At 55.7% G+C, this 25,889-nt stretch overlaps 1 protein-coding gene across 2 annotated transcripts in view; it reads right to left on the bottom strand.

The window, feature by feature from the left end:
- The window catches only part of SPAG9 (sperm associated antigen 9), a 53,067-nt gene extending 28,485 nt beyond the window's left edge, over nt 1–24,582 (bottom strand). For both annotated transcript variants that reach the window (XM_073579828.1, XM_073579829.1), the window contains exons 1-2: nt 24,187–24,582; nt 1,119–1,239 (exon numbers count right to left, since the gene is read on the bottom strand). In XM_073579828.1, the coding sequence (XP_073435929.1) occupies nt 1,119–1,239; nt 24,187–24,495 (430 nt within the window). In that variant the 5' untranslated portion in view covers nt 24,496–24,582. The remainder of the gene's footprint in view (nt 1–1,118; nt 1,240–24,186) is intronic.
- Nucleotides 24,583–25,889: the final 1,307 nt, after the last annotated feature.

Below are 25,889 nucleotides of genomic sequence, written 5' to 3'. Positions count from 1 at the left end.
CGGGCCTTGCAAGGTGCTCGTCATAGGGGAGGGGTGCTCCTGGTACATGGCGGGCCTTGCAAGGTGCTCTAGTTATAGGGGAGGGGTGCTCCTGGTACACAGCGGGCCTTGCAAGGTGCTCTAGTTATAGGGGAGGGGTGCTCCTGGTACATGGGCCTTGCAAGGTGCTCTAGTTATAGGGGAGGGGTGCTCCTGGTACACGGCAGGCCTTGCAAGGTGCTCCAGTTATAGCGGAGGGGTGCTCCTGGTACACGGCGGGCCTTGCAAGGTGCTCTAGTTATAGGGGAGGGGTGCTCCTGCTACACGGCGGGCCTTGCAAGGTGCTCTAGTTATAGGGGAGGGGTGCTCCTGGTACACGGCGGGCCTTGCAAGGTGCTCTAGTTATAGGGGAGGGGTGCTCCTGGTACACGGCGGGCCTTGCAAGGTGCTCTAGTTATAGGGGAGGGGTGCTCCTGGTACACGGCGGGCCTTGCAAGGTGCTCCAGTTATAGGGGAGGGGTGCTCCTGGTACACGGCGGGCCTTGCAAGGTGCTCTAGTTATAGGGGAGGGGTGCTCCTGCTACACGGCGGGCCTTGCAAGGTGCTCTAGTTATAGGGGAGGGGTGCTCCTGGTACACGGCGGGCCTTGCAAGGTGCTCTAGTTATAGGGGAGGGGTGCTCCTGGTACACGGCGGGCCTTGCAAGGTGCTCCAGTTATAGGGGAGGGGTGCTCCTGGTACATGGCAGGCCTTGCAAGGTGCTCCAGTTATAGGGGAGGGGTGCGCCTGGTACACGACGGGCCTTGCGGGGTGCGCCTGGAAAATAGCGGCCTCATTATGTGCTCCTGATACAAGGCAGATCTTGCAAGGTGTTTCTGGTTTCACGGCAGACCTTATGGGGTGCTCCTGGAATAGGGGAGGGAGCGATCCTGGCACATGGCGGGCCTTGCGAGGGAAGGTGTCTGGTCCGAGGACAGCTACTGTACCCCCCATTACTGATTTAAGGATTGATCACCTTGGGTCTTGGTATTATGTGGAGGAAACACGCACCAACACTGTACAGCGCCCCATCATGACAGCGACACAGAATCTGCTGCTGCTAGTGGTAGTAATGTTATGGCCCCGTATAGGAGCGCTTACTCTGATCCGCATAGTTCTTTGACTTCAGCTCCAGCTGTCTGGTGTGCGATTCCAATAACTCCACCCGGAGCTGCAGATCCTTCTTGTCCTGCTCCTGCAAATCCTCAAACTCGATAAATTTCTACAGAGAAAGAAAAGAATAAAACTCATTAAAGGAAATTATTCGATCATTATTAACCCCTGCCCCCCTATATCTACAAACCTGGGGGTGTCACGGGGTTAACCGTGTCATTTACAGATCGTCCACTAGGGGGCATAACGCTCCTGACCAGACAGACATTGCCAGCAGCTGCAATGGTTAACCCCTTCAGCCCCAGATTGGATACCACCTAGCTATTAGGGCTCAGAAACTTCCAACCTTCGCCCCTTCTGCACAGAACCTCATGTGTTCACTACACATCACAAGACACAGGCCTTCTGACTGTCACGTCGGCCCTGCAGCCCGCGGTCACATGACGGCTCATCTGACGAGAAGGGTAATAGATCTACTGGAATTCTAGAAGTTGTGGGCTACGTTATTTCTGTATTTTAAGCAGCAGGTGAGAGCTCCTGAGAGCCCACAGAATCGCAGCAGAACTGTGATTGCAGCTCTGGGTGATCGCATTCTATGAAGTGCAATGGAAATTATTTGTATGCTGCCCCCCACAGGGGCCATGAACCTGTGCTGACCCCCGCACGGGGCTCTAGAAAGTCCCAGACCAGCAGTCTCAGAGCCTGTCATCCCCACCCATTGTGATAGGAACTGACTGAGCGAAAATTCACAGCCAGCCCCCCTTGCCCACACCGCTGCACCCCTCACTTTACCAGGAGTCATGTATTATCTCAGCAGCAAATCTGTCGCTGTCACCAGCGCCAACTAAACCACACAATGTCCTGGCACCAGTACAGAAAGAACCGGGAACACCGAGAACCTGAAGGGCCGGCTCCACGACCGCAGGCGCAAAGGTGAGAGGCTCCATCATCGCTCGGGGGTAGAGGAATGGGAATACGTGCATCCATATCTCCAGATTTTCCGGCGAGACCAATGTGCGCACTATGCTCTACTGCAGTGACACTTCAACCCCCAGCATGCCCAGACAGGACGACGCAGACAGCCCAACGGGGCACGCGAGACCGACGCAGACGGACCGACGGGCACGCGAGACCGACGCAGACGGACCGACGGGCACGCGAGACCGACGCAGACGGACCGACGGGCACGCGAGACCGACGCAGACGGACCGACGGGCACGCGAGACCGACGCAGACGGACCGACGGGCACGCGAGACCGACGCAGACGGACCGACGGGCACGCGAGACCGACGCAGACGGACCGACGGGCACGACAGACCGACGCAGACGGACCGACGGGCACGACAGACCGACGCAGACGGACCGACGGGCACGACAGACCGACGCAGACGGACCGACGGGCACGACAGACCGACGCAGACGGACCGACGGGCACGACAGACCGACGCAGACGGACCGACGGGCACGACAGACCGACGCAGACGGACCGACGGGCACGACAGACCGACGCAGACGGACCGACGGGCACGACAGACCGACGCAGACGGACCGACGGACCGACGGGCACGACAGACCGACGCAGACGGACCGACGGGCACGACAGACCGACGCAGACGGACCGACGGGCACGACAGACCGACGCAGACGGACCGACGGGCACGACAGACCGACGCAGACGGACCGACGGGCACGACAGACCGACGCAGACGGACCGACGGGCACGACAGACCGACGCAGACGGACCGACGGGCACGACAGACCGACGCAGACGGACCGACGGGCACGACAGACCGACGCAGACGGACCGACGGGCACGACAGACCGACGCAGACGGACCGACGGGCACGACAGACCGACGCAGACGGACCGACGGGCACGACAGACCGACGCAGACGGACCGACGGGCACGACAGACCGACGCAGACGGACCGACGGGCACGACAGACCGACGCAGACGGACCGACGGGCACGACAGACCGACGCAGACGGACCGACGGGCACGACAGACCGACGCAGACGGACCGACGGGCACGACAGACCGACGCAGACGGACCGACGGGCACGAGAGACCGACGCAGACGAACCGACGGGCACGACACCCCACTCTCCCCTCCGTCCCACCGACCACCCTCCCCTGCGCCCCCCACCCCACTCTCCCCTCCGAACCACCCCCCACCCTCCCATGCGCCCCCCACCCCACTCTCCCCTACGACCCGTCACCCTTCCCCACACTCTCCTGCGCCAACTCCCCCGCACCCCTCCGTCCCGACCCCCACCCCTCCCCTGCGCCCAGTCGCCCACCCCACTCTCCCCTCCGTCCCATCGCCCACCCCTGCACCCCGTCCCCCGCCCCTCTCTCCCGTCCCCCGCCACTCCGACCCGTCCCCCGCCCCACTCTCCCCGCCGTCCCGTCCCCCGCCCCACTCTCCCCGCCGTCCCGTCCCCCGCCCCACTCTCCCCGCCGTCCCGTCCCCCGCCCCACTCTCCCCGCCGTCCCGTCCCCCGCCCCACTCTCCCCGCCGTCCCCAGGAATTATCCTCCTGACTATAACCCTTCCACTTAACCAAATACTGGAGTCTCCGTCTAGCCAGACGGGAATCCAGTATCTTCTCTACCTCATATTCCATGTTACCTTCAACCAACACAGGGTCAGGAGGTACCGCCATAGGAACCACTGGTTCAACAAACCTCTTCAACAAGGACTTATGAAACACATTATGAATCTTAAATGTGACAGGAAGAGCCAACCGAAAAGAGACCGGATTAATAATCTCCAAAATCTTGTAAGGTCCAATAAATCTTGGTTAAACTTTGGAGAAGCCACTTTCATAGAGATTCTTTGATGACAACCAGACCATATCACCCACCTTAAACCGGGGACCAATGGTCCTATGCCGGTTAGAAAACCGCTGGGCCTTTTCCTGGGAAAGAGACAACTTATCCACCACTTGGTCCCAAATCTGCTGCATTCTTTCTACCACAGTGTCAACCCCTGGACAGGCAGAAGACTCCACCTGCCCTGAAGAAAATCGAGGATGAAACCCAAAGTTACAGCAAAAAAGGGTGACATCAAAGTGGCAGAACTAGCTCTATTAATTAAAGCAAATTCAGCCAAGGGTAAAAATGAGACCCAATCATCCTGATCAGCAGATATAAAACATCTCAACTAAGCCTCCAAAGTCTGGTTTGTTCTCTCTGTCTGCCCATTGGTCTGAGGGTGAAATGCAGAGAAGGACAACTGAATTCCCAACTTGGAACAAAAGGTCCTCCAGAATCTAGAGACAAACTGAACTCCTCTGTCCGATACAATGTTCTCAGGAATCCCGTGCAAGCGAACCACCTGTTGCAAAAACAAGGGCACCAACTCTGAGGAAGATGGCAACTTAGGGAGTGGTACAAGATGGACCATCTTAGAGAATTATCACAAATCACCCAGATAACAGTCATCCTCTGAGAGACAGGCAGATCAGAAATAAAATCCATTGAAATATGGGTCCATGGCCTCCTGGGCACCATCAAAGGCATCAACAACCCACTAGAACGAGAACAAGGTTTAGATCGGGAGCAAGTCCCACAGGACTACACAAAATTTCTGACATCACGAGACAAAGCAGGCCACCAAAAAGACCGACTCACCAAATCTCTAGTACCAAAAATACCTGGATGACCAGCCAACGCGGAGCAATGAACCTCAGACATCACTTTCCTCCTCCACTGGTCAGGAACATACAACCTACCACTGGGACAACGCTCAGGCTTATCCTCCTGAAACTTCTCCAGAGCACGTCTCTAAGGCCTCTTTCACACATCAGTTTTTTGCCTTCAGGCGCGATCCGGCTTTTTTTTGTAAAACCGGATCCGGCAAAATGCAATGCCGGATCCAGTTTTTCCCCATTGACTTGCATTAGCGCCGGATCGTGCCGGATGGCATTGCGTTTCATCCATTTTTTGCCGGATCCGGCAACTTGTCTCATTCCGGCGTCTGGAAAAAACGGCTACTGTAACGTTTTTTGTCTCCGGCGAAAAAGCCGGAAGCGCCGGATTCGGCGCTTCCAGCTTTTTGCTACAATGAAAGTCTATGGGCGCCGGATCCAGAAAAAGACGGATCCAGCCACCGGATCCGGTTTTTTTAAGTCTGCGCATGCTCAGATCCTGCTTCTGAGTACACTAGAATCTACGGTATGGCTGATGATTCTGTTATGATTGAGTCACCGAGGAGGAAAAAACAAAACACAAGCTCAGCCCAGGAAATTAGAGAGGTTGGAAATTAGCGGATTGCAGACCCCTAATCCTATCGCACAACTAGCAGTAGCCGTGGAGTGTTCCTACGGTGATCCTAGACACCTCGTCACAGCCGGAGATCTACACAAGCCTAAAGAGAGAAAAGAGAAAAACTGACTGCTCCAGAGCAGACCCCAAAGCAATAGGCAGCCCCCAACATATAATGACGCTGAATCAATATGAAAACACTAACACAGATAGAAAGATAGGATGAGCAAACGATGGGGCCCAAGCTAACTAAAAAGGACAGGACAGAAAAGCTGCTGTCTGCAATCCGAAAAAACCCTGCTAAAAATATTACCAACACAACTGATAAGCAAAAAGGACCCTGAAGTCACTAGACTTCAAACCCTATATCAGCACTCAGAATATTCTGAAAGCAGAGCAAAAGAGAACACTGATCAAGGAATAAAAATCCAGCACACCCCCAGCCGGGGATGGCTGAACTCAAAAAAACAAGGTAAACAAAACCAAAACTAATAAGTTTTTGCTCTGCTATTGAACTTATCTTTGGGAAGCAGGAATCAGACTGGTCTCCAAGAATCCAGCAGAGAAATCACCAGCGACTCAGAAGGGCGTCGGCTGCCTTATATCCAGTCTGAAGTTCCCATCACCCATTCACCATCAACCTGATCAGGTGTTTGGTTTCTTTCATCCAAATCAGCCTCACTACCTTCCTTCACCAGAAGAGGGAGATCCTCGGACACAAAAGGTGAATGAACATATGAGCTCACAACATGTACACAGTCACTGCACCAGCAGAATAGTGAGTGCAGCTCTGGAGTATAATACAGGATGTAACTCAGGATCAGTAATGTAATGTATCTAAACAGTGACTGCACCAGCAGAAGAGAGTGCAGCTCTGGAGTATAATACAGGATGTAACACAGGATCAGTAATGTATGTACACAGTGACTGCAACAGCAGAATAGTGAGTGCAGCTCTAGGGTACAGATGACCTGGGCGGCTAAATGGTTGTATAACCCACACAGGGGGAGACCCTTTCCTTGCTGTATGACTTATCAGCCTCCTCTTTATTATGTTAGTAAAGAGTATTTTGAATATTACCATATATGTGGACAGCACAGAACTTTGTAAATTGTGATTCATGGCCGACACCTGAGGTACAGGCTACCAAGACTAGTGAGCGCAGCTCTGGGGTGTAATACTTCATCAGTAATGTATGTATGTATGCAGTGACTGTACCAACAGAATAGTGAATGCAGCTCATGATTATAATAGAGGAGGTAACTCAGGATCAGTAATGTAATGTATGTACACAGTGACTGCACCAGCAGAATAGTGAGCGCAGCTCTGGAGTACAATACAGGATGTAACTCAGGATCAGTAATGTAATGTGTGTACACAGTGACTGCACCAGCAGAATAGTGAATGCAGCTCTGGAGTAGAATACAGGATGTGACTCAGGATCAGTAATGTAATGTATGTACATAGTGACTGCACCAGCAGAATAGTGAGTGCAGCTCTGGAGTATAATACAGGATATAACTCAGGATCAGTAATGTAATGTATGTACACAGTGACTGCACCAGAATAGTGAGAGCAGCTCTGGGGTATAATACAGGATGTAACTCAGGATCGGTAATGTATGTACACAGTGACTGCACCAGAAGTGACTGCAGCTCTGGGGTATAATACAGGATGTAACCCAGGATCAGTAATGTAATGTATGTACATAGTGACTGCACCAGCAGAATAGTGAGTGCAGCTCTGGAGTATAATACAGGATGTATCCCAGGATCAGTAATGTAATGTATGTACACAGTGACTGCACCAGCAGAATAGTGAGTGCAGCTCTGGGGTATAATACAGGATGTAACCCAGGATCAGTAATGTAATGTATGTACATAGTGACTGCACCAGCAGAATAGTGAGTGCAACTCTGGAGTATAATACAGGATGTAACCCAGGATCAGTAATGTAATGTATGTACACAGTGACTGCACCAGCAGAATATTGAGTGCAGCTCTGGGGTATAATACAGGATGTAACCCAGGATCAGTAATGTAATGTATGTACACAGTGACTGCACCAGGAGAATAGTGAGTGCAGCTCTGGAGTATAATACAGGATGTAACCCAGGATCAGTAATGTAATGTATGTACACAGTGACTGCACCAGGAGAATAGTGAGTGCAGCTCTGGAGTATAATACAGGATGTAACACAGGATCAGTAATGTAATGTATGTACATAGTGACTGCACCAGCAGAACAGTGAGTGCAGCTCTGGAGTATAATACAGGAGGTAAATCAGGATCAGTAATGTATGTACACAGTGACTGCAGCAGCAGAATAGTGAGTGCAGCTCTGGGGTATAATACAGGATGTGACTCAGGATCAGTAATGTAATTTATCTACACAGTGACTGCACCAGCAGAATAGTGAGTGCAGCTATGGGGTATAATACAGGATGTAACTCAGGATCGGTAATGTAATGTATGTACACAGTGACTGCACCAGGAGAATAGTGAGTGCAGCTCTGGAGTATAATACAGGAGGTAACTCAGGATCAGTAATGTAATGTATCTACACAGTGACTGCACCAGCAGGATACTGAGTGCAGCTCTGGACACACCCTGGAAGAGGAGGAGCGTCGCAGCTGAGCCTCTGCAGGCTGGGGTTTTGCTAAGCTCCTGGGAAGGGAGGTTTTTTTTCCTGCAAGGACTTTCCATCTGCCCCCTTCCCAGGAAAGAGGACTCTCCCTGGGACTGAGCGCCGGGGCTGTGCCCCTGGCTCCCACCCTCCGGCAAGCCAGCTGGGGGTGGGGGGCCTCATCCACCACCAGGAGGCCCAAGGCACAGTCAGCCAGTCCCAGGGATGGGGAAAAAGCGGATCCCAGGGGGCCGCAAGACTCCAGGGTCCGGGACCCCTGAAGTGAAGGCTGTGGCGGGCCCTTCCCCCGGAGGTGCAGCAGCCGGCAGAGGTGAGGCGGGGCCCCCCCTTAACATCTGGGGCTCCAAGGTTGCGGGAGAGCCAGCTACCACCTACGCCTCCCGCATTCATGCCCACCTCTCCGAGTACGAGGAGGCCGGCAAGCAGCTCAGGAGACTCCGGGGGGAGTTGGAGGGAGCCCGGGTCATCAGTAAAAACAGGCTCCCTGCCTCAAAGAGAGCGGAGGTCACCGCCACGGTCAAGCGGCTGAAAGGGGAGATTCGGGCCCTGGAGGACAGGCGAAGCTCCATCATGGCTGGCAGCGGCCCCTTCCAGGAAAAGCTGCAGAACGAGGACCGGTTCAGGGCCATGGCCGGTGGGTCTCCTGGGGGGTCAGGAGTCCCCATCCAGGTGGAGGAAAGCGAGGAGGAGGAAGAGCAAGATGGCGCCCACACCACACCCGGGCCGCCTCCACCTGAAGACCTGGCGGACACCAGCGAGAGCCAGGTAACATGCAGCGAGATAGCCCCTGAGCAGGTGGCCCTCCCGCTGGACTCCAGTAACGCGGAGGAAAGCGGGAGCGAGGGGGAGGATGGAGGGAGCGGGAGTAGTTCTGAGGGGGGCTGCCTCATCCTTAAACAAGTACGGCAGACTGAATCCCCAGCACGGTTTGGCACGCTGTTGTTTGGGTATGAGGTCTGCCCGGAGGATGAGGCAACCGGGAAGAGGAGAAACAGGAGGCGCAGGCGTAAGGCCTCTGAAGGCGTGGAGGAACAACTGGTTTTTGCTCCTCTTCCCGGGGCCCCTCTGTCCCGCTGTGTGGAACCCGCTACCCACCCCGGCTCGGGCCCTGTGGTGGGTCCGCAGCAAGGGAGCGGGGAGAGAGATGACTGTTGTGACCTGACTGTCGCATCTGGTGACAGTTCAGACCAGGGCAGCGACATGGAGGTCGGTGCTGGTTGTGGTGTTGGTGGTGGTGTCCAGGCTCAGCCCTCGGTGGCAGGGGGGGCTGGCCTGGCACCAGGCAAAGTTGGTAAAGCCAGGGCCGCACCTCCGGCGGCGAGTGCTGGGGCTTCTGGACCCCCCACGTACGGATCCGCTAAGTCTGGATCGCTAGTGGGGGTCCAGAAGCCTAGGAAGGGCGAACAGAACATCAAGCAGCAGCTGAGGCGGTGCAAAGTGCTGGTTGCTCCCATGTCGGCGCCTGTGGTGAGAGCGGGGTCTCCGGCACGTCGACCCAAAAAGGGGTCCGTGCAGGGGGCTCCGCCGCCGCTGGGCGACGAGGGGGAGTGGCCGGCCTTGCCCGTCTCAAGTGGTGGGCATAGGGTGGCGGCGGTGGTCCGTGACCTCCCCGAGTGTTACCCGGCCTGCAAAGGCTGCGGCGTGCGGGGGGGACATGTCCTCCTCGGCCGTCGTCCCACCCGCTGCGTCTGCGTCGCCCGGGGGGGGCGTGGCCTCGCAAGGGGTCGCTGCTCTGCTCGTGGTGGCCTCAGCGGTCGCGGCTCCGCCCGCTGTGCTCGCGTCACCCGGGGGGGCCGTGGCCTCGCGGGGGGCCGCGGCTCTGCCTGGGGTGGCTGCGACCGGCGGGGGGGGCGTGGCCGCTGCGGGCCCGCTGCCCTCTGTCCCACACACCCTTCTAAGTAATGCTGTGCTGCCCCCAAAAGCTGGCGGAGAGTTGTCGGGGTCCCCGGCCCACCTACCTTCATCTGGGGGTGCGGGGACTCTGGCGCTCCCTGGCAAGCCGGCGGCGGGGGTGAAGAAAAGTGCAGGGCAGGGAGCGGTGCCAGTGGCCGTCCCTGCCCAGAGCAAGGAAACCTTAGAAAAAGGAAAAAAAATGGAGCTGAAACCAGGAGCTGCTGTTGCTCCTAGGCCCAGCCAGGGCAGAGTGCATGATGTCATCTGCACTGAGGCATTTAAAGGGGCAGCAGCGCTCCTGGACAGGAGCTGGAGTAGCTCCCAGCAAGAGAGCTCAGGGCCCCCAGCAGGCAAAGAGAGGAACTGCACTGGTTCGGGAAATGTAAATAATGTAAATAATGTAAATAATGTTGCTATGTTCACCAATTGTGCGAGTGAAAGTGAGTACGAAAGTGGAGTGGACATATTTGAGGAGATGTTTGCTGAAGTGAATGGTGATATGAGTGACATGGATGAAGGAGTGCTACTGTGAATGTGGGTGAGTGTGCTGGAGTGAATGCTGGGGTGAATGCAAATAATAAAAGAGTGAATGGGAGAGTGAGTGGGAGGACGAATGAGGGTGCTGGCAAAAGTGGTGGTAGTGGTGGGAGGGCTGGCCCGTCTGCCCCCCTGGCCGCAAGACCCCAACATAGTTATGCGGGGGCCGCGGCTGGGGGTCGGGGTGGTCCTCGGGGTGGTCCTGGGGGGGTCTCCTCGCCTCCGGGCTCCAGGGACGGCGCTTTGCACCACCGTTTCCTGGAGGCCCTCAAAAAAGGAGAAAGGTCGATAGTGGTAGAGGGGAGGACAGTGGACTTGTCTTTCTGGATAGAGAGACACGGCCTTGCTGCCTTCCAAAACCAAAGGGAGGGAGGGACTGTTTGGTCTCTCCCCACAGCCGGGCAGGGGCCGCAAAGGAGGAATGTGGTCCGTCTTAGGTGGGGGGGCAGTGAAGCTTGTCCACCTAGGAGCAAGGTGGTGGAGCTCCTCCTTAAGATGGGCTTCGGGGCGAATGACATCTTTGCCCTGATACATCCTTCGGCGTCCCGCTTCTTCGACGTCAGCTTTGTGCGGCCAGAGGGGCTTGAGCTCTTCTGGTCTAACTATGAGCTGGTGCGGGAAGAGCCCGGATGGCGAGACTTCGTTGCGCAAGCGGTGTCTCGCCAAAATTCCGTCAAGCGAGTGACCGTAGTCACTTGTAACGAGTCACTTGCCGGCGTAGACATTATGACGTGGCTTTCCCGTTACGGGGAAGTCACCGAGGTCCCCAAAAAGAACAGGGACGAATTCGGCATCTGGTCGGGGGGCTGGACCTTCATGGTTAAACTGAAGGTTTCCGGCGGCACGGTCACCCACATCCCTTCCTCGGCGTTCCTGGGAAGGGACAGGATCCTGGTCTTCTACCAGGGGCAACCGAAGGTCTGCCACAAGTGCGGCGACCCCACTCACTTCAGCGCTAGCTGCAAGGTACAGAAATGTGCCTTGTGTGGTGGGGTAGGTCATCTGGCCGCCTCGTGTAAGGACATTCGGTGTCACTTGTGTGGTGACCTAGGTCACCCTCTCAGCCGCTGCCCTCGCTCCTTTTCTAATGCCGCTGCAGGCCCGGCGGGAGGAGTCCGTGAGGGAGAAACCTCTGGCGGCGCTCCTGCAGCTGTGGCAGGTGGTGGCGGAGGGGAAGGGGCTGAGGGACCGGTGAGGAAGGGCAATGCCAAGGTGAGGGGACCCGCGTATGTGCGGAGGCAAGAAAAACGCCATGGGGGTGGGGGGCAGGTGAAGTCTCGGGCAACCGGGTCGATGCCTGCTCCTCCCTCCAGGCCCGTGGCAAAAGCCTCTGAGGTCCTGAGGGAGAGTGGTGAGAGAGATCAGGAGGATGGAGAGGGAGGATAAAGCGGCTGACTCGGACGGGTCCTCACAGTATGAAAGTGTTGATGAGGAGGTCCAGGAGCAGCCTACAGCAGCGGGTGGCAAAAGTAAACGTGCCAATCGTAACAAATCGGGGGGGAAGAAGGCTGGCAAGCCTTCAAAATCTCCCCCGCCCCCGACCACCAGGGTGCGCACGGAAGGGCCCGCTGACCCCCCTCTGATTGATCTCTCCAACCGGTTCAGCGTCCTCGGAGGCTCGGATGATGGGCCGCAAGACGAGGATGCTGGGCCGGGGGTACCACCGGAGGGTCCTTCGGGGGATGGTGGGGTCCGTCCCTCAGGGGGCAGTGTTCCTCCTGGGGGGGGGGGACAGACCTGGAACCCGGGGGCGAGGACACCGGGGGGGGTGGGATGGACACAACGGGAGCTTCCCTGAAAAGGAAGGTGTCCGACCCCTCCCCAGGTGGAGGTGATAGCAGTGGTAAGAAGTTGGCCATCCAACTTGATCACCCATGATGGCGGAACTCGCCCCGTTGACGCTGGCATCTATTAATGTTGCCAGCATAAAGTCAGATGCGGCTCGTTTCACGGCCTTTGATTTTTTCTCCCGGATTGAGGCAGAAATTTTATTCTTGCAAGAGACCAGACTAACAGACATGGGGGCCATCTATAAAGCACGGAGGGAGTGGAGGTGCGGGCCCTCATACTGGTCTCTTGCGGCCGAGCCGTATAGCGGGGTGGCAGTCCTTTTTAAGACTGCAGCTGTTGAATGCCGACGGGTTACTGAGTTGGAAATGGGGAGGTGCCTGATCCTAGATGTCTTCATGAGGGGACAAGAGCTCCGGCTCATCAACATCTACGACCCGCAGTCCAAGTGGGACCGCAAATGTCTCTTCCTGAGGATCAAGCCCTTTCTTTTTACGAGCCGGCAGGTGGTCTTCGGTGGGGACTTCAACACCATTACGAGGTCCCGTGACCGGGGGGGTCCCGGAGATCGCCTGGCTTATGATAGCGTCGCGTTGAATAGCATAGCCAGCGAAGCTCGCCTGGTGGATGTCCACATCCGGCACACCCCAGGTCACGGAGGTTTCACCTACCATAGGGGTAGCTGTAGGTCTAGAATAGACAGGTTTTTTTTGAAGGAGGACGCCATCTTTTCTGCTGTGTCCGCCGTTGAGGTGGAGTTCTCCGATCACTGTCTAATTTTCTTTTCTCTGAATGTTGCAGAGACTCATCGGATGGGAAGAGGGCTGTGGAAGCTCAATTCGTCCCTGCTGGAAGAAGCGGAGGTGAGACAATCCTTCGAGGACTTTCTTCAGAGCCAGGTACCGCTGTTGGATCTCTGTAGTGGTAAGTCAGAGTGGTGGGAGATCTTCAAAAAGCGGGTGGCGGGGTTCTTCCGTCAGCTCTCGAGCCTCAGGAGTCTGAACAGGCACCGCTTGTACCAGGCCCTGGGGAGGAAACTCGAGCAGCTTGTCTCGACTGGAGGTGACCGTGAGGAAATCTCCAGAGTGAAATCTTTGCTCAAGAGGTGTCAGTATGATAGACACACATCTTTAGTTTTTGAGAGGGACTTCGGGAAGTACCGCTCACCCGACCCTTACAGAAACTGTAAGATGTCAGTGAATTGTAAGATGGTGACAGGACTGATCGACAGTACGGGGTCCCTGAACAGATCCAAATCAGGGATCCTGGAGGTGGTCAGATCCTTCTACTCACACCTCTTGGAAAAGAAGGATCTGGATCGGGACAGGATGTCGGCTTTCCTGGCTGAAACCGTCCCTGAGCCAGGGGGTGATCCCTCTCTTGGTGTTTTGGCAGAGGAAATCAGGGAAGAGGAAGTGAGACTGGCCATTGATGGGCTTCGGCCCAAGAAATCGCCAGGTCCGGATGGCTTAACATCCGAGTTCTATAAGACTTTTAGGGACTCCTTGGTCCCCCTCTTGACAGGGGTATTTAATGAGTGTCTCTCCTCGGGCACTCTTCCCGACTCAATGAGGAAGTCAGCCCTCATTATTCTGTCAAAGGGTAAGGATCCGTCCCGTATCGAGAATTGGCGTCCCATAGCGCTTCTCGATACGGACCGGAAGGTTCTGGCCAAGGTGCTGTTTAATCGGCTGGTGAAGTTTGCACCCCGGCTCCTTTCAGGGGCCCAGCATTGCTCTGTTCCGGGCCGCAGTACTTTTAGTGCTGTGCTCGGTGTCCGAGAGGCAGTGGAGCAGGGTAGGGCAGGTCACTGGAGGGGGTACTTGCTGTCATTAGATCAAGCGAAAGCCTTTGACCGGGTCAACCACGAGTACCTCTGGTCCGTCCTTTTGAGGTATGGTCTGCCTGGGAGGTTTGTAAAATGGTTAGAGATCTTGTACCAAGGGGCTGAGACTTTTCCGCTGGTGAACGGTTGGTCAGGTCGCCCTTTTGAGGTGGGTTCTGGGGTCCGTCAGGGCTGTCCGCTGAGCCCGCTTTTATACGTGTTCGCGATCGATCCCTTCCTAAGGAGGGTAGATCGTGGACCGTTGGCGGGAGTCGGGATGGACCAGGCGGGCTCTGGGTCCTCTCTGAGGGTGGTGGCGTATGCCGATGATGTTTCCCTTTTCGTGTCCTCGAGAAGGGAGGCGGATTGGGTCATGTCGGAGGTAGTGCGCTACTCGGAGGCATCCGGGTCCATGATCAACCGGGATAAGTGTGAAAGTCTCTGGCTGAGAGGGGGAGATCCCAGGTTTGATCTCCCGGACACCCTTCCAGGGCCCCAGGCCACCGCCAAAATTCTAGGCATCGAATTTGGCCCCGGGGATTACCCCCAGCAAAATTGGGAGGGCAGACTTAAGATCGCTGCCCAAAAGGTGGACCAATGGAAGGGTTGGTCTTTAACCCTGAGGGAAAGGGTTGCCCTGGCTAAAGGCTTTCTGCTACCTTTATTAATATACCTGGGCAGTGTGTGCATCTTGCCGGAACCTCTCTGGACACGGGTCTATAGCCTGTTCTTCCAATTGTTATGGGGGAATAGGCTTAACCTAATCAAGAGGGAGGTTACATACCGTACGAGGAGACTAGGCGGGTTGGGTATGGTCAACCCGGTGGTGTTTCTAGTAAACACCTTTCTTAAGACTAACATCTCCAACCTCTGGCTAGAGAGGGCTCCTCCGTGGGTAGTCTCCTGCAAGGGTTGGCTTTGGCCTTTCTTCCAGGAATGGGAGACAGGAGGGCAGGTGAAGGACCTACGCACACCTCATGGGCATCTCCCGGCTTACGCTACCCCGGTTCTGAAGGTGATCCGCCGGTGGGGTCTGGGAATGTGGGAAATCAGGACCATGTCGAGGCAATGCCTTGACAGGAGGGTCCTGTTGACCCATTTCCAGAAGCCCCTGGCCCTTAAGGATTGCCCAGGCCGGGATCTGGAGGTCGGGCTGGGGCTTTTAAATTCTAAGCGGATCCCCATGAAGTTTTGGGACTTGACCTGGCGTTGCTTCCACGGGAGGCTGTATGTAAAGGATAACCTGAAGTGCAGGAAATCCGATGATCGGGGTTGTCCCCGTGAGGAGTGTGGCGACGTGCTGGAAAGCATGGAGCACTTCCTGCTTCAGTGTCCCTTTAATGCAGAGGTGTACAACAGGGTGGGTGCTTCCATACGTTGGCCGCGGCTGGCGTCCCTCTCCTACGCCGAGTGGGTTTATGGAGCGTTCAGATCCCTGGGTGGCCGGGACCCGTGCACTTTATTTCTAGTCAGTGTAGTGGTTAGGTTCTACACTTGGAATGCACGGTGCCTAGTTTCGACGCGGAAAAAAACCCTCCCAAGGGATGAGGTGGTAGGAAACATCTTGGGTGACCTGGTGAAGGTCCGTTCTTTGGAGTTCGAAAGGTTGGGTGTGAGGAAGGCCTCTTGGCTTTGGAGAGGCCTCTCCTTTTAAAAACGCACTCAAGGGAGAGCTAGCTCCGTGTGAATGAGGGTAGGGATAGCATAAGTTTCACTGGGTGTGCTAGGGACAGAAGTAGGGGCAGATAGGGACAGGGAGGGACAGGCACTGAGGGACAGATAGAAAGTTAGTTATATTAAGTTAGGTGGAGTAGGGACAGGAAGGGACAGATAGGGACAGTTTCTTTAGGGACAGAAGCAGGGACAGTCTTAGTTGTTGAGGGACAGGGTGAATGAGTTAGTGAGGGACGGGGCCTCGAGAACTCCTTTTCCTGGTGGTGGGCTAAAGCATGCCACTCTAGACTTTTGTTTTGGAAACATAGAGCATTAATGGATATTGGGCTTGCAGGCACTGATCTTGGGTCTGCAAAGGAAAGTGTGTGGTGGCAAGCCAAAACAAATATGGTAATAATGTTATGTGGTGTATATGTAGATATATATTGTATATTTGTATTTTTGTGTATTATACATACTTTCTTTTGTTTTAGTTAGGAGTGCATGGGAGGGTGTAGTGAGGTTGGGAGGGGGGTGAATGGGGGGTGAGAATGGGAAAAGAGGACCTTTATCTGAAGGGAAAGTGGATGGACAAATCGTGGAAAGGAAAAGAAGAATGCACCACGTGGTAAATAGCATAGGTTTTGGGTGGAGCCGGGTGAGGGTTTTCCTCTTGGAGCATAAACTGTTTTTGCCAAGAGATAGATGTGATAGGCCATGAACATTGATGGACCTTGTGTGTTTCGTGTAATGGGCCATGGACTTTTGGACCTTGGGTGTGGTGGGGGGATGATAAATAAAAAAAAAAAAAAAAAAGGAAAAAAAAATTATTAAAATTTAAAAAAAAAAAAAAAAATTTTCGTAGAGGTGTTAGGCTGATGCTGGGGTTTTGCCAGTATAAGTGGCTATGGTTTTTTTTTAAGGCAGAAGGGCCGGAATATGGTTTTTTTTCTTTATTACTTGTATATAGGTATGGGTGCAAAGCGCGAATGGAGTGTGAAAGGGTGTGCGTAGGGGATGAATGTGTTACATAGGGGTTTCTTTATTTCAAGTTGTATAGGGGTGGAGGGATCCTGCTGGGGCCCTCTAGGCTGGAAAGCCTGGGGGATCAGGTAAAATTGCGAGGTTTGCACAAATATTTATGTCGGGAGCATTGTTTGTCTGCTATGTATTGTGTTTTGTATTATGTAGTCTGTTATGTATTGTGTTTTGATACTTTTATAATAAAAAAGAGCTACAGGATGTAACACAGGATCAGTAATGTAATGTATGTACATAGTGACTGCACCAGCAGAATAGTGAGTGCAGCTCTGGAGTATAATACAGGAGGTAACTCAGGATCAGTAATGTATGTACACAGTGACTGCACCAGGAGAATAGTGAGTGCAGCTCTGGAGTATAATACAGGATGTAACACAGGATCAGTAATGTAATGTATGTACATAGTGACTGCACCAGCAGAATAGTGAGTGCAGCTCTGGGGTATAATACAGGATGTAACTCAGGATTGGTAATGTATGCATGTACACAGTGACTGCACCAGGAGAATAGTGAGTGCAGCTCTGGGGTATAATACAGGATGTAACTCAGGATCAGTAATGTATGTACACAGTGACTGCAGCAACAGAATAGTGAGTGCAGCTCTGGAGTATAATACAGGAGGTAACTCTGGATCAGTAATGTATGTACACAGTGACTGCACCAGGAGAATAGCGAGTGCAGCTCTGGAGTATAATACAGGATTTAACACAGGATCAATAATGTAATGTATGTACATAGTGACTGCACCAGAAGAATAGTGAATGCAGCTCTGGAGTATAATACAGGATGTAACACAGGATCAGTAATGTAATGTATGTACATAGTGACTGCACCAGCATTATAGTGAGTGCAGCTCTGGAGTATAATACAGGATGTAACACAGGATCAGTAATGTAATGTATGTACATAGTGACTGCACCAGCAGAATAGTGAGTGCAGCTCTGGGGTATAATACAGGATGTAACTCAGGATCGGTAATGTATGCATGTACACAGTGACTGCACCAGGAGAATAGTGAGTGCAGCTCTGGGGTATAATACAGGATGTAACTCAGGATCAGTAATGTATGTACACAGTGACTGCAGCAACAGAATAGTGAGTGCAGCTCTGGAGTATAATACAGGAGGTAACTCTGGATCAGTAATGTATGTACACAGTGACTGCACCAGGAGAATAGCGAGTGCAGCTCTGGAGTATAATACAGGATTTAACACAGGATCAATAATGTAATGTATGTACATAGTGACTGCACCAGAAGAATAGTGAATGCAGCTCTGGAGTATAATACAGGATGTAACACAGGATCAGTAATGTATGTACACAGTGACTGCTCCAGCAGAATAGCGAGTGCAGCTCTGGGGTATAATACAGTATGTAACTCAGGATCAGTAATGTAATGTATGTACACAGTGACTGCACAAGCAGAATAGTGAGTGTAGCTCTGGGGTATAATACAGGATGTAACTCAGGATCAGTAATGTAATGTACAGTGGGGAAAAAAAGTATTTAGTCAGTCAGCAATAGTGCAAGTTCCACCACTTAAAAAGATGAGAGGCATCTGTAATTTACATCATAGGTAGACCTCAACTATGGGAGACAAACTGAGAAAAAAAAAATCCAGAAAATCACATTGTCTGTTTTTTTTCATTTTATTTGCATATTATGGTGGAAAATAAGTATTTGGTCAGAAACAAGCAATCAAGATTTCTGGCTCTCACAGACCTGTAACTTCTTCTTTAAGAGTCTCCTCTTTCCTCCACTCATTACCTGTAGTAATGGCACCTGTTTAAACTTGTTATCAGTATAAAAAGACACCTGTGCACATCCTCAAACAGTCTGACTCCAAACTCCACTATGGTGAAGACCAAAGAGCTGTCAAGGGACACCAGAAACAAAATTGTAGCCCTGCACCAGGCTGGGAAGACTGAATCTGCAATAGCCAACCAGCTTGGAGTGAAGAAATCAACTGTGGGAGCAATAATTAGAAAATGGAAGACATACAAGACCACTGATAATCTCCCTCGATCTGGTGCTCCACGCAAAATCCCACCCCGTGGGGTCAGAATGATCACAAGAACGGTGAGCAAAAATCCCAGAACCATGCAGGGGGACCTAGTGAATGAACTGCAGAGAGCTGGGACCAATGTAACAAGGCCTACCATAAGTAACACACTACGCCACCATGGACTCAGATCCTGCAGTGCCAGACGTGTCCCACTGCTTAAGCCTGTACATGTCCGGGCCCGTCTGAAGCTTGCTAGAGAGCATTTGGATGATCCAGAGGAGTTTTGGGAGAATGTCCTATGGTCTGATGAAACCAAACTGGAACTGTTTGGTAGAAACACAACTTGTCGTGTTTGGAGGAAAAAGAATACTGAGTTGCATCCATCAAACACCATACCTACTGTAAAGCATGGTGGTGGAAACATCATGCTTTGGGGCTGTTTCTCTGCAAAGGGGCCAGGACGACTGATCCGGGTACATGAAAGAATGAATGGGGCCATGTATCGTGAGATTTTGAGTGCAGACCTCCTTCCATCAGCAAGGGCATTGAAGATGAAACGTGGCTGGGTCTTTCAACATGACAATGATCCAAAGCACACCGCCAGGGCAACGAAGGAGTGGCTTCGTAAGAAGCATTTCAAGGTCCTGGAGTGGCCTAGCCAGTCTCCAGATCTCAACCCTATAGAAAACCTTTGGAGGGAGTTGTAAGTCCGTGTTGCCAAGCGAAAAGCCCAAAACATCACTGCTCTAGAGGAGATCTGCATGGAGGAATGGGCCAACATACCAACAACAGTGTGTGGCAACCTTGTGAAGACTTACAGAAAACGTTTGACCTCTGTCATTGCCAACAAAGGATATATCACAAAGTATTGAGATGAAATTTTGTTTCTGACCAAATACTTATTTTCCACCATAATATGCAAATAAAATGAAAAAAAAACAGACAATGTGATTTTCTGGATTTTTTTTTCTCAGTTTGTCTCCCATAGTTGAGGTCTACCTATGATGTAAATTACAGACGCCTCTCATCTTTTTAAGTGGTGGAACTTGCACTATTGCTGACTGACTAAATACTTTTTTGCCCCACTGTATGTGGAAGCACAGAACTTTGTAGAACCGCTGATTATCCGTCACTTCTCTGAACCGTTGCTCCCCCCAGTCTCTCCCACTGGTGACTTCCTCGCCTATCTCTGATCTGCAGCTGTGACAGCGCCCGGCGTCAGTGCCACATCAGGAATCACGTGCAGGACGCGGCTCTGGCACTGGCTCAGCTCTAACACAAGGCAGATCACAGGCCGTGCACAGCGCAGACCTGGAGATGTGGGGAGAGGCCTCGGGTGGAGTCGGGGTGACTGGTCAGCGAGGTGACAGATCCCACATGAGTCACCAGGCAAAGTGCAGAATGATTGGACAGCAAGTGATAATTAAAGGGCCGGTACAGACTTATTGCCATAAATCTTCAGCGCTGTGCAATAAAAAGCTCAGCCAGTTTCCAAAATGCTTCACCACATCTCTGCTTTCTGGCAGTGAAAAGCAACATTTATACACTGTGCTGGAAACCGACTGTCACAGCTGAGGGTCTGTTACATTGTATCCAGTCCAGACAATACTGTGAGCTGAAGGCATCTGTCCTGAACGAGCCCAAGGGACACAATGTAAAGGCCCCGTCACACTAAGCGACTCACCAGCGATCCCGACACCGATATGAAGGTGTCAGGATCGCTGGTAAGTCACTATGTGATCACTGGTGAGCTGTCACACAGAGCTTCACCAGCGATCAGCACAGTGATGCCGAGCGCCCGGCATCGCTGGCTATCGCTGTAGAAAATAGTATCAAAATAAAAAATATAGTTATTCTCACCTTCCGACGTCCCGTTCAGCCTTCCCGCCTCTCTCCACGCTCCGGTCCCAGTGATCCTTTGCACGAATGACCGGGAGATGTCACGGTCTCACGGGATAACAAAGTCTCGTGGTCATTCATGCAAAGGATCACTGGGACCGGAGCGTGGAGAGAGGCAGGATGGCTGAACACGACGTCGGAAGGTGAGAATAACTATTTTTTTAATTATTTTTTACACCTGATCGCTGGTCTCCCGCCTGTCACACACAGCGATGCGTGCTGGCCAGCGGGAGACCAGCGACCAAAGAAATGTCCAGAGGTTTCTTCCAGCGATCAGCGATACCGGCAGGGGGGCCGCTCGCTGATCGCTGTCACACAGCAATCTCGCTGGTGAGATCACTGTTATGTCACAAAAGTTGTGACTCACCAGCAATATCGTTACCGAGATCGCTTAGTGTGACGGGGCCTTAACAAACCCTCAGCAACTGTAATGCAGCATGTTAGTATTCACTGACAGCAAGCAGAGCACAGCGCAACCCAGGGGGGAAGCACAGCGCAACCCAGGGGGGGGGGGAGCACAGCGCAACCCAGGGGGGGGGGGGGAGCACAGCGCAACCCAGGGGGGGGGGGGAGCACAGCGCAACCCGGGGGGGGGAGCACAGCGCAACCCAGGGGGGGGGAGCACAGCGCAACCCAGGGGGGGGGGGGGGAGGGGGAGCACAGCGCAACCCAGGGGGGGGGGGGGGGGAGCACAGCGCAACCCAGGGGGGGGGGGGGGGAGCACAGCGCAACCCAGGGGGGGGGGGGGGAGCACAACGCAACCCAGGGGGGGGGGGGGGAGCACAGCGCAACCCAGGGGGGGGGGGGGGGAGCACAGCGCAACCCGGGGGGGGGGGGGGAGCACAGTGCAACCCGGGGGGGGGGGGGGGGAGCACAGCGCAACCCAGAGGGGGGGGGGGAGCACAGCGCAACCCGGGGGGGGGGGGGGGGGGGGAAGAGCACAGCGCAACCCAGGGGGGGGCACAGCCAGACCCGTGCCCACCCTGCCAGGGGCGCTCACCCACACCCGCCCCCACCCAGACCCGTGCCCACCCTGCCCGGGGGCGCCCACCCAGTCCCGTGCCCACCCTGCCCGGGGGCGCCCACCCAGTCCCGTGCCCACCCTGCCCAGGGGCGCCCACCCAGTCCCGTGCCCACCCTGCCCAGGGGCGCCCACCCAGTCCCGTGCCCACCCTGCCCGGGGGCGCCCACCCAGACCAGCGCCTTCCCTGCCCTGTGCCCACCCTCCCGGGAGCACCCACCCTGACGCCAGCTTGGCTCTTGTGTGACTCATTAGGCGTTTGCCCACTTTAGGTTGTGATTTTGGGGGCATCAGATGGCCAGAATGCACTCATGTGTGGTCAGAGCGCCCCTCCGGCCAATCACATCTCATCTCTACGTCTCCATCACCATCTTCCTCATCCCCTCCCCAGTTTACAGTGCAATCTATTGCTCCCTGTTATCAGCCATTCCTGAACAGTCTTGTGATGAGCGGATCGGGGAATGTGCGGAGGGCTGGATTTCCTTAGGAAGTCCTTCCCACGCTCGCCTGCCGGTGGGATGATGGGGGTTGTGTTTCCTGTACTGATCCTTTAATTGATAAGGTGGTCTGCGCCAAGTTTGCTCCCATAAATCGCCCCCTTACCCTCCCCCACCGGAGGCAGAGTGCAGCCATATTACAGATTACATTGAGTAAAGCCATTGTCCTTGTCACCACAGCAGCACAGAGGATGTAAGCGGCCCATGTGCCCAAATCACTGCACGCACAGACCGGGGGTCCCGAGAAGAAGGCAACGTCCGAGCAGGAAGCCCCCAACACAAGCGACAACCTGGACCTCAGAGCCGAATCAACAGGGGCCACCAAGAGGGTCCTCCGGCCTGCCACAATGCACTAGGACCACAAGATCCACCAGCCCCCCAATAATGGAGGACCACAGTAAGTGCACCTGTCGCCAATAATGGGGGTCCCCAGTAAGTGCACCTGTCCCCAATGGGGGTCATCTCTCGGGGGGGGGGGGGGCAGCACTGGGGGTCCCCTCTCCGGGGGGCAGTACTGGTGGGGGGTCCCCTCTCCGGGGGGCAGTACTGGTGGGGGGTCCCCTCTCTCCGGGGGGGGGGGGGGGTACCCCTCTGTAGGGGGCAGCACTGGGGGTCCCCTCTCCGGGGGGCAGTACTGGTGGGGGGTCCCCTCTCCGGGGGGCAGTACTGGTGGGGGGTCCCCTCTCTCCGGGGGGGGCAGTACTGGTGGGGGGTCCCCTCTCTCCGGGGGGGGGGGGGGCAGTACTGGTGGGGGGTCCCCTCTCTCCGGGGGGGGCGGGGCAGTACTGGTGGGGGGTCCCCTCTCTCCGGGGGGGGGGGGGGGGGGAGTACTGGTGGGGGGTCCCCTCTCTCCGGGGGGGCGGGGCAGTACTGGTGGGGGGTCCCCTCTCTCCGGGGGGGGCGGGGCAGTACTGGTGGGGGGTCCCCTCTCTCCGGGGGGGGGGGCAGTACTGGTGGGGGGTCCCCTCTCTCCGGGGGGGGGGGGGCAGTACTGGTGGGGGGTCCCCTCTCTCCGGGGGGGGGGGGGCAGTACTGGTGGGGGGTCCCCTCTCTCCGGGGGGGGGCAGTACTGGTGGGGGTCCCCTCTCTCCGGGGGGGGGCAGTACTGGTGGGGGGTCCCCTCTCTCCGGGGGGGGGGCAGTGCTGGTGGGGGGTCCCCTCTCTCCGGGGGGGGGCAGTGCTGGTGGGGGGTCCCCTCTCTCCGGGGGGGGGGGCAGTGCTGGTGGGGGGTCCCCTCTCTCCGGGGGGGGCAGTGCTGGTGGGGGGTCCCCTCTCCCCGGGGGGGGGGCAGTTACTGGTGGGGTCCCCTCTCCGGGGGGTCAGCACTGGTGGGGTCCCCCTCTCCGGGAGGCAGTACTGGTGGGGGGTCCCCTCTCTCCGGGGGGGGCGGGGCAGTACTGGTGGGGGGTCCCCTCTCTCCGGGGGGGAGTACTGGTGGGGGGTCCCCTCTCTCCGGGGGGGCGGGGCAGTACTGGTGGGGGGTCCCCTCTCTCCGGGGGGGGGGCGGTACTGGTGGGGGGTCCCCTCTCTCCGGGGGGGGGGGCAGTACTGGTGGGGGTCAGTACTGGTGGGGGTCCCCTCTCTCCGGGGGGGGGGGGCAGTACTGGTGGGGGGTCCCCTCTCTCCGGGGGGGGGGCAGTGCTGGTGGGGGGTCCCCTCTCTCCGGGGGGGGGGGGCAGTGCTGGTGGGGGGTCCCCTCTCTCCGGGGGGGGGGGGGGGCAGTGCTGGTGGGGGGTCCCCTCTCTCCGGGGGGGGGGGGCAGTGCTGGTGGGGGGTCCCCTCTCTCCGGGGGGGCAGTACTGGTGGGGGGGGGGGGGGCAATACTGGTAGGGGGTCCCCTCTCTCCAGGGGGGGCAGTACTGGTGGGGGGTCCCCTCTCTCCGGGGGGGGCAGTACTGGTGGGGGGTCCCCTCTCTCCGGGGGGGCAGCAGTTACTGGTGGGGGTCCCCTCTCCGGGGGGCAGCACTGGGGGTCCCCTCACCTCCTCCGCGTGCTTCCTCAGCGCCTTCTCCCGCTCGTACTGGGTGAGCAGTTGCTCGTTGTCCTCCCGTAGCAGCTCCAGCTCCACCTCATGCTCCTGGTTCTCGGCGCACACGGCTTCCAGGTTCTCCAGCACGGCCACCACCAGCGGCATCAGCTGCTTCACCGCGTCCTCCTCATAGCGGCCGATCAGCCGCTCCAGCTCCCGGTAGATGGAGGCGGCGAGGCCGGACACCCGATCCGACATGACGGCCCCCGCCGCGCCGCCCGCCTCCTCCTGGTACACCAGGCCGCCCTCCTCCAGCTCCATGTCCGCGGCCTGACTGCTGCCCTGGCCGGAGCCGACACCGCCGCCGCCACCGCTGGGAGCAGCCTGACGTCAGCGCTGGGCGGAGCCATGGCTAGGACCGCCCACTGTCAGCTCAGCTCCATGCCCCGCCTTCTTCCTTGACACCTCCCGTCAGCTAGCCCCGCCCACTCTACCCAATGTCTTTCCTCCCAGACCTCAGTGACGTACTCCCCTGTCCTCCTCCTGGTCCGCGAGCTCCCACCCCCCCCTCCTCCTTATTTCTCCTCTCTTTCTACTCCTGTCTTCACTTCCTCTCTCTTCCCCTCTCCTGTCTTCTCTCTTCTCCTCTTCTCTCCACTCTTCCCCTCTCCTGTCCTCTGTTCCCCTCTCCTCTCTTTCCCTTCTCCGCTCTTCCCTTCTCCTCTCTTCTCCTCCCCTCTCTTCCCCACTCCTCCGTCTCCTCTCTTCCCCACTCCTCCGTCTCCTCTCTTCCCCACTCCTCCGTCTCCTCTCTTCCCCTCTCCTCCCCTCTCGTTTCTTTCCTATCCCATCTCTTCTCTTTTTCCACTGTTCTCTCTTCCCTTCTCCTCTCCTCTCCTCTCTTCTCTTCTCTTCCTCTCTCCTCTCTTCCCCTCTCCTGTCCTCTCTTCCCTTCTCCTCTCTTCCCCTCTCTTTTCTCCTCTCCTGTCTTCCCTTCTCTCTTACCCTCTTCTCCCCACTCTTCCCCTCTCCTGTCCTCTGGTCCTCTCTTCTCTCCACTCTTCTTCGCTCTTCCCCTCTCGTTTCTTTTATATCCCATCTCTTCTCTTTTCCCACTGTTTTCTCTTCCCCTCTCCTCTCTTCCCCTCTCCTCTCTTCCCTTCTCCTCTCTTCCCTTCTCTCTTCCCTTCTCCTCTCTTCCCTTCTCTCTTCCCTTCTCCTCTCTTCCCTTCTCTCTTCCCCTCTCCTCTCTTCTTCTCCACTCTTCTCTCTTCTCTTCACCTCTCTTCTCCTCTCCTCTCTTCCCTTCTCTCTTCCCTTCTCTCTTCCCCTCTCCTCTCTTCACCTCTCCTCTCCACTCTTCTTTTTTCCCCTCTCCTCTCTTCCCCTCTCCTCTCTTCCCCTCTCCTCTCTTCTCTCTTCCCCTCTCCTCTCTTCCCTTCTCTCTTCCCCTCTCCTCTCTTCACTTCTCCTCTCTTCTCCACTCTTCTCTCTTCCCCTCCCCTCTCTTCTCCTCTCTTCCCCACTCCTCTCCCCCTCTCTCCTCCTCTCTTCCCCTCTCTTCCCTTCTCTTCCCCTCTCCTCACCTCTCCTCTCCTCCTCTTCTCCACTCTTCTCTCTTCCCCTCTCCTCCCCTCTCATTTCTTTTCTATCCCTTCTCTTCTCTTTTCCCATTCTTCTCCTCTCTTCCCTTCTCCTCTCTTCCCCTCTCCTCT

The sequence above is a fragment of the Dendrobates tinctorius genome, unplaced genomic scaffold (assembly GCF_039654945.1).
Source record: "Dendrobates tinctorius isolate UK_male_01 unplaced genomic scaffold, ASM3965494v1 ptg000063l, whole genome shotgun sequence".
Classification (NCBI taxonomy): Eukaryota; Metazoa; Chordata; class Amphibia; order Anura; family Dendrobatidae; genus Dendrobates; species Dendrobates tinctorius.
Note: the sequence above shows the minus strand (reverse complement) of the source record. Positions and strands in the feature narration are given on the sequence as shown.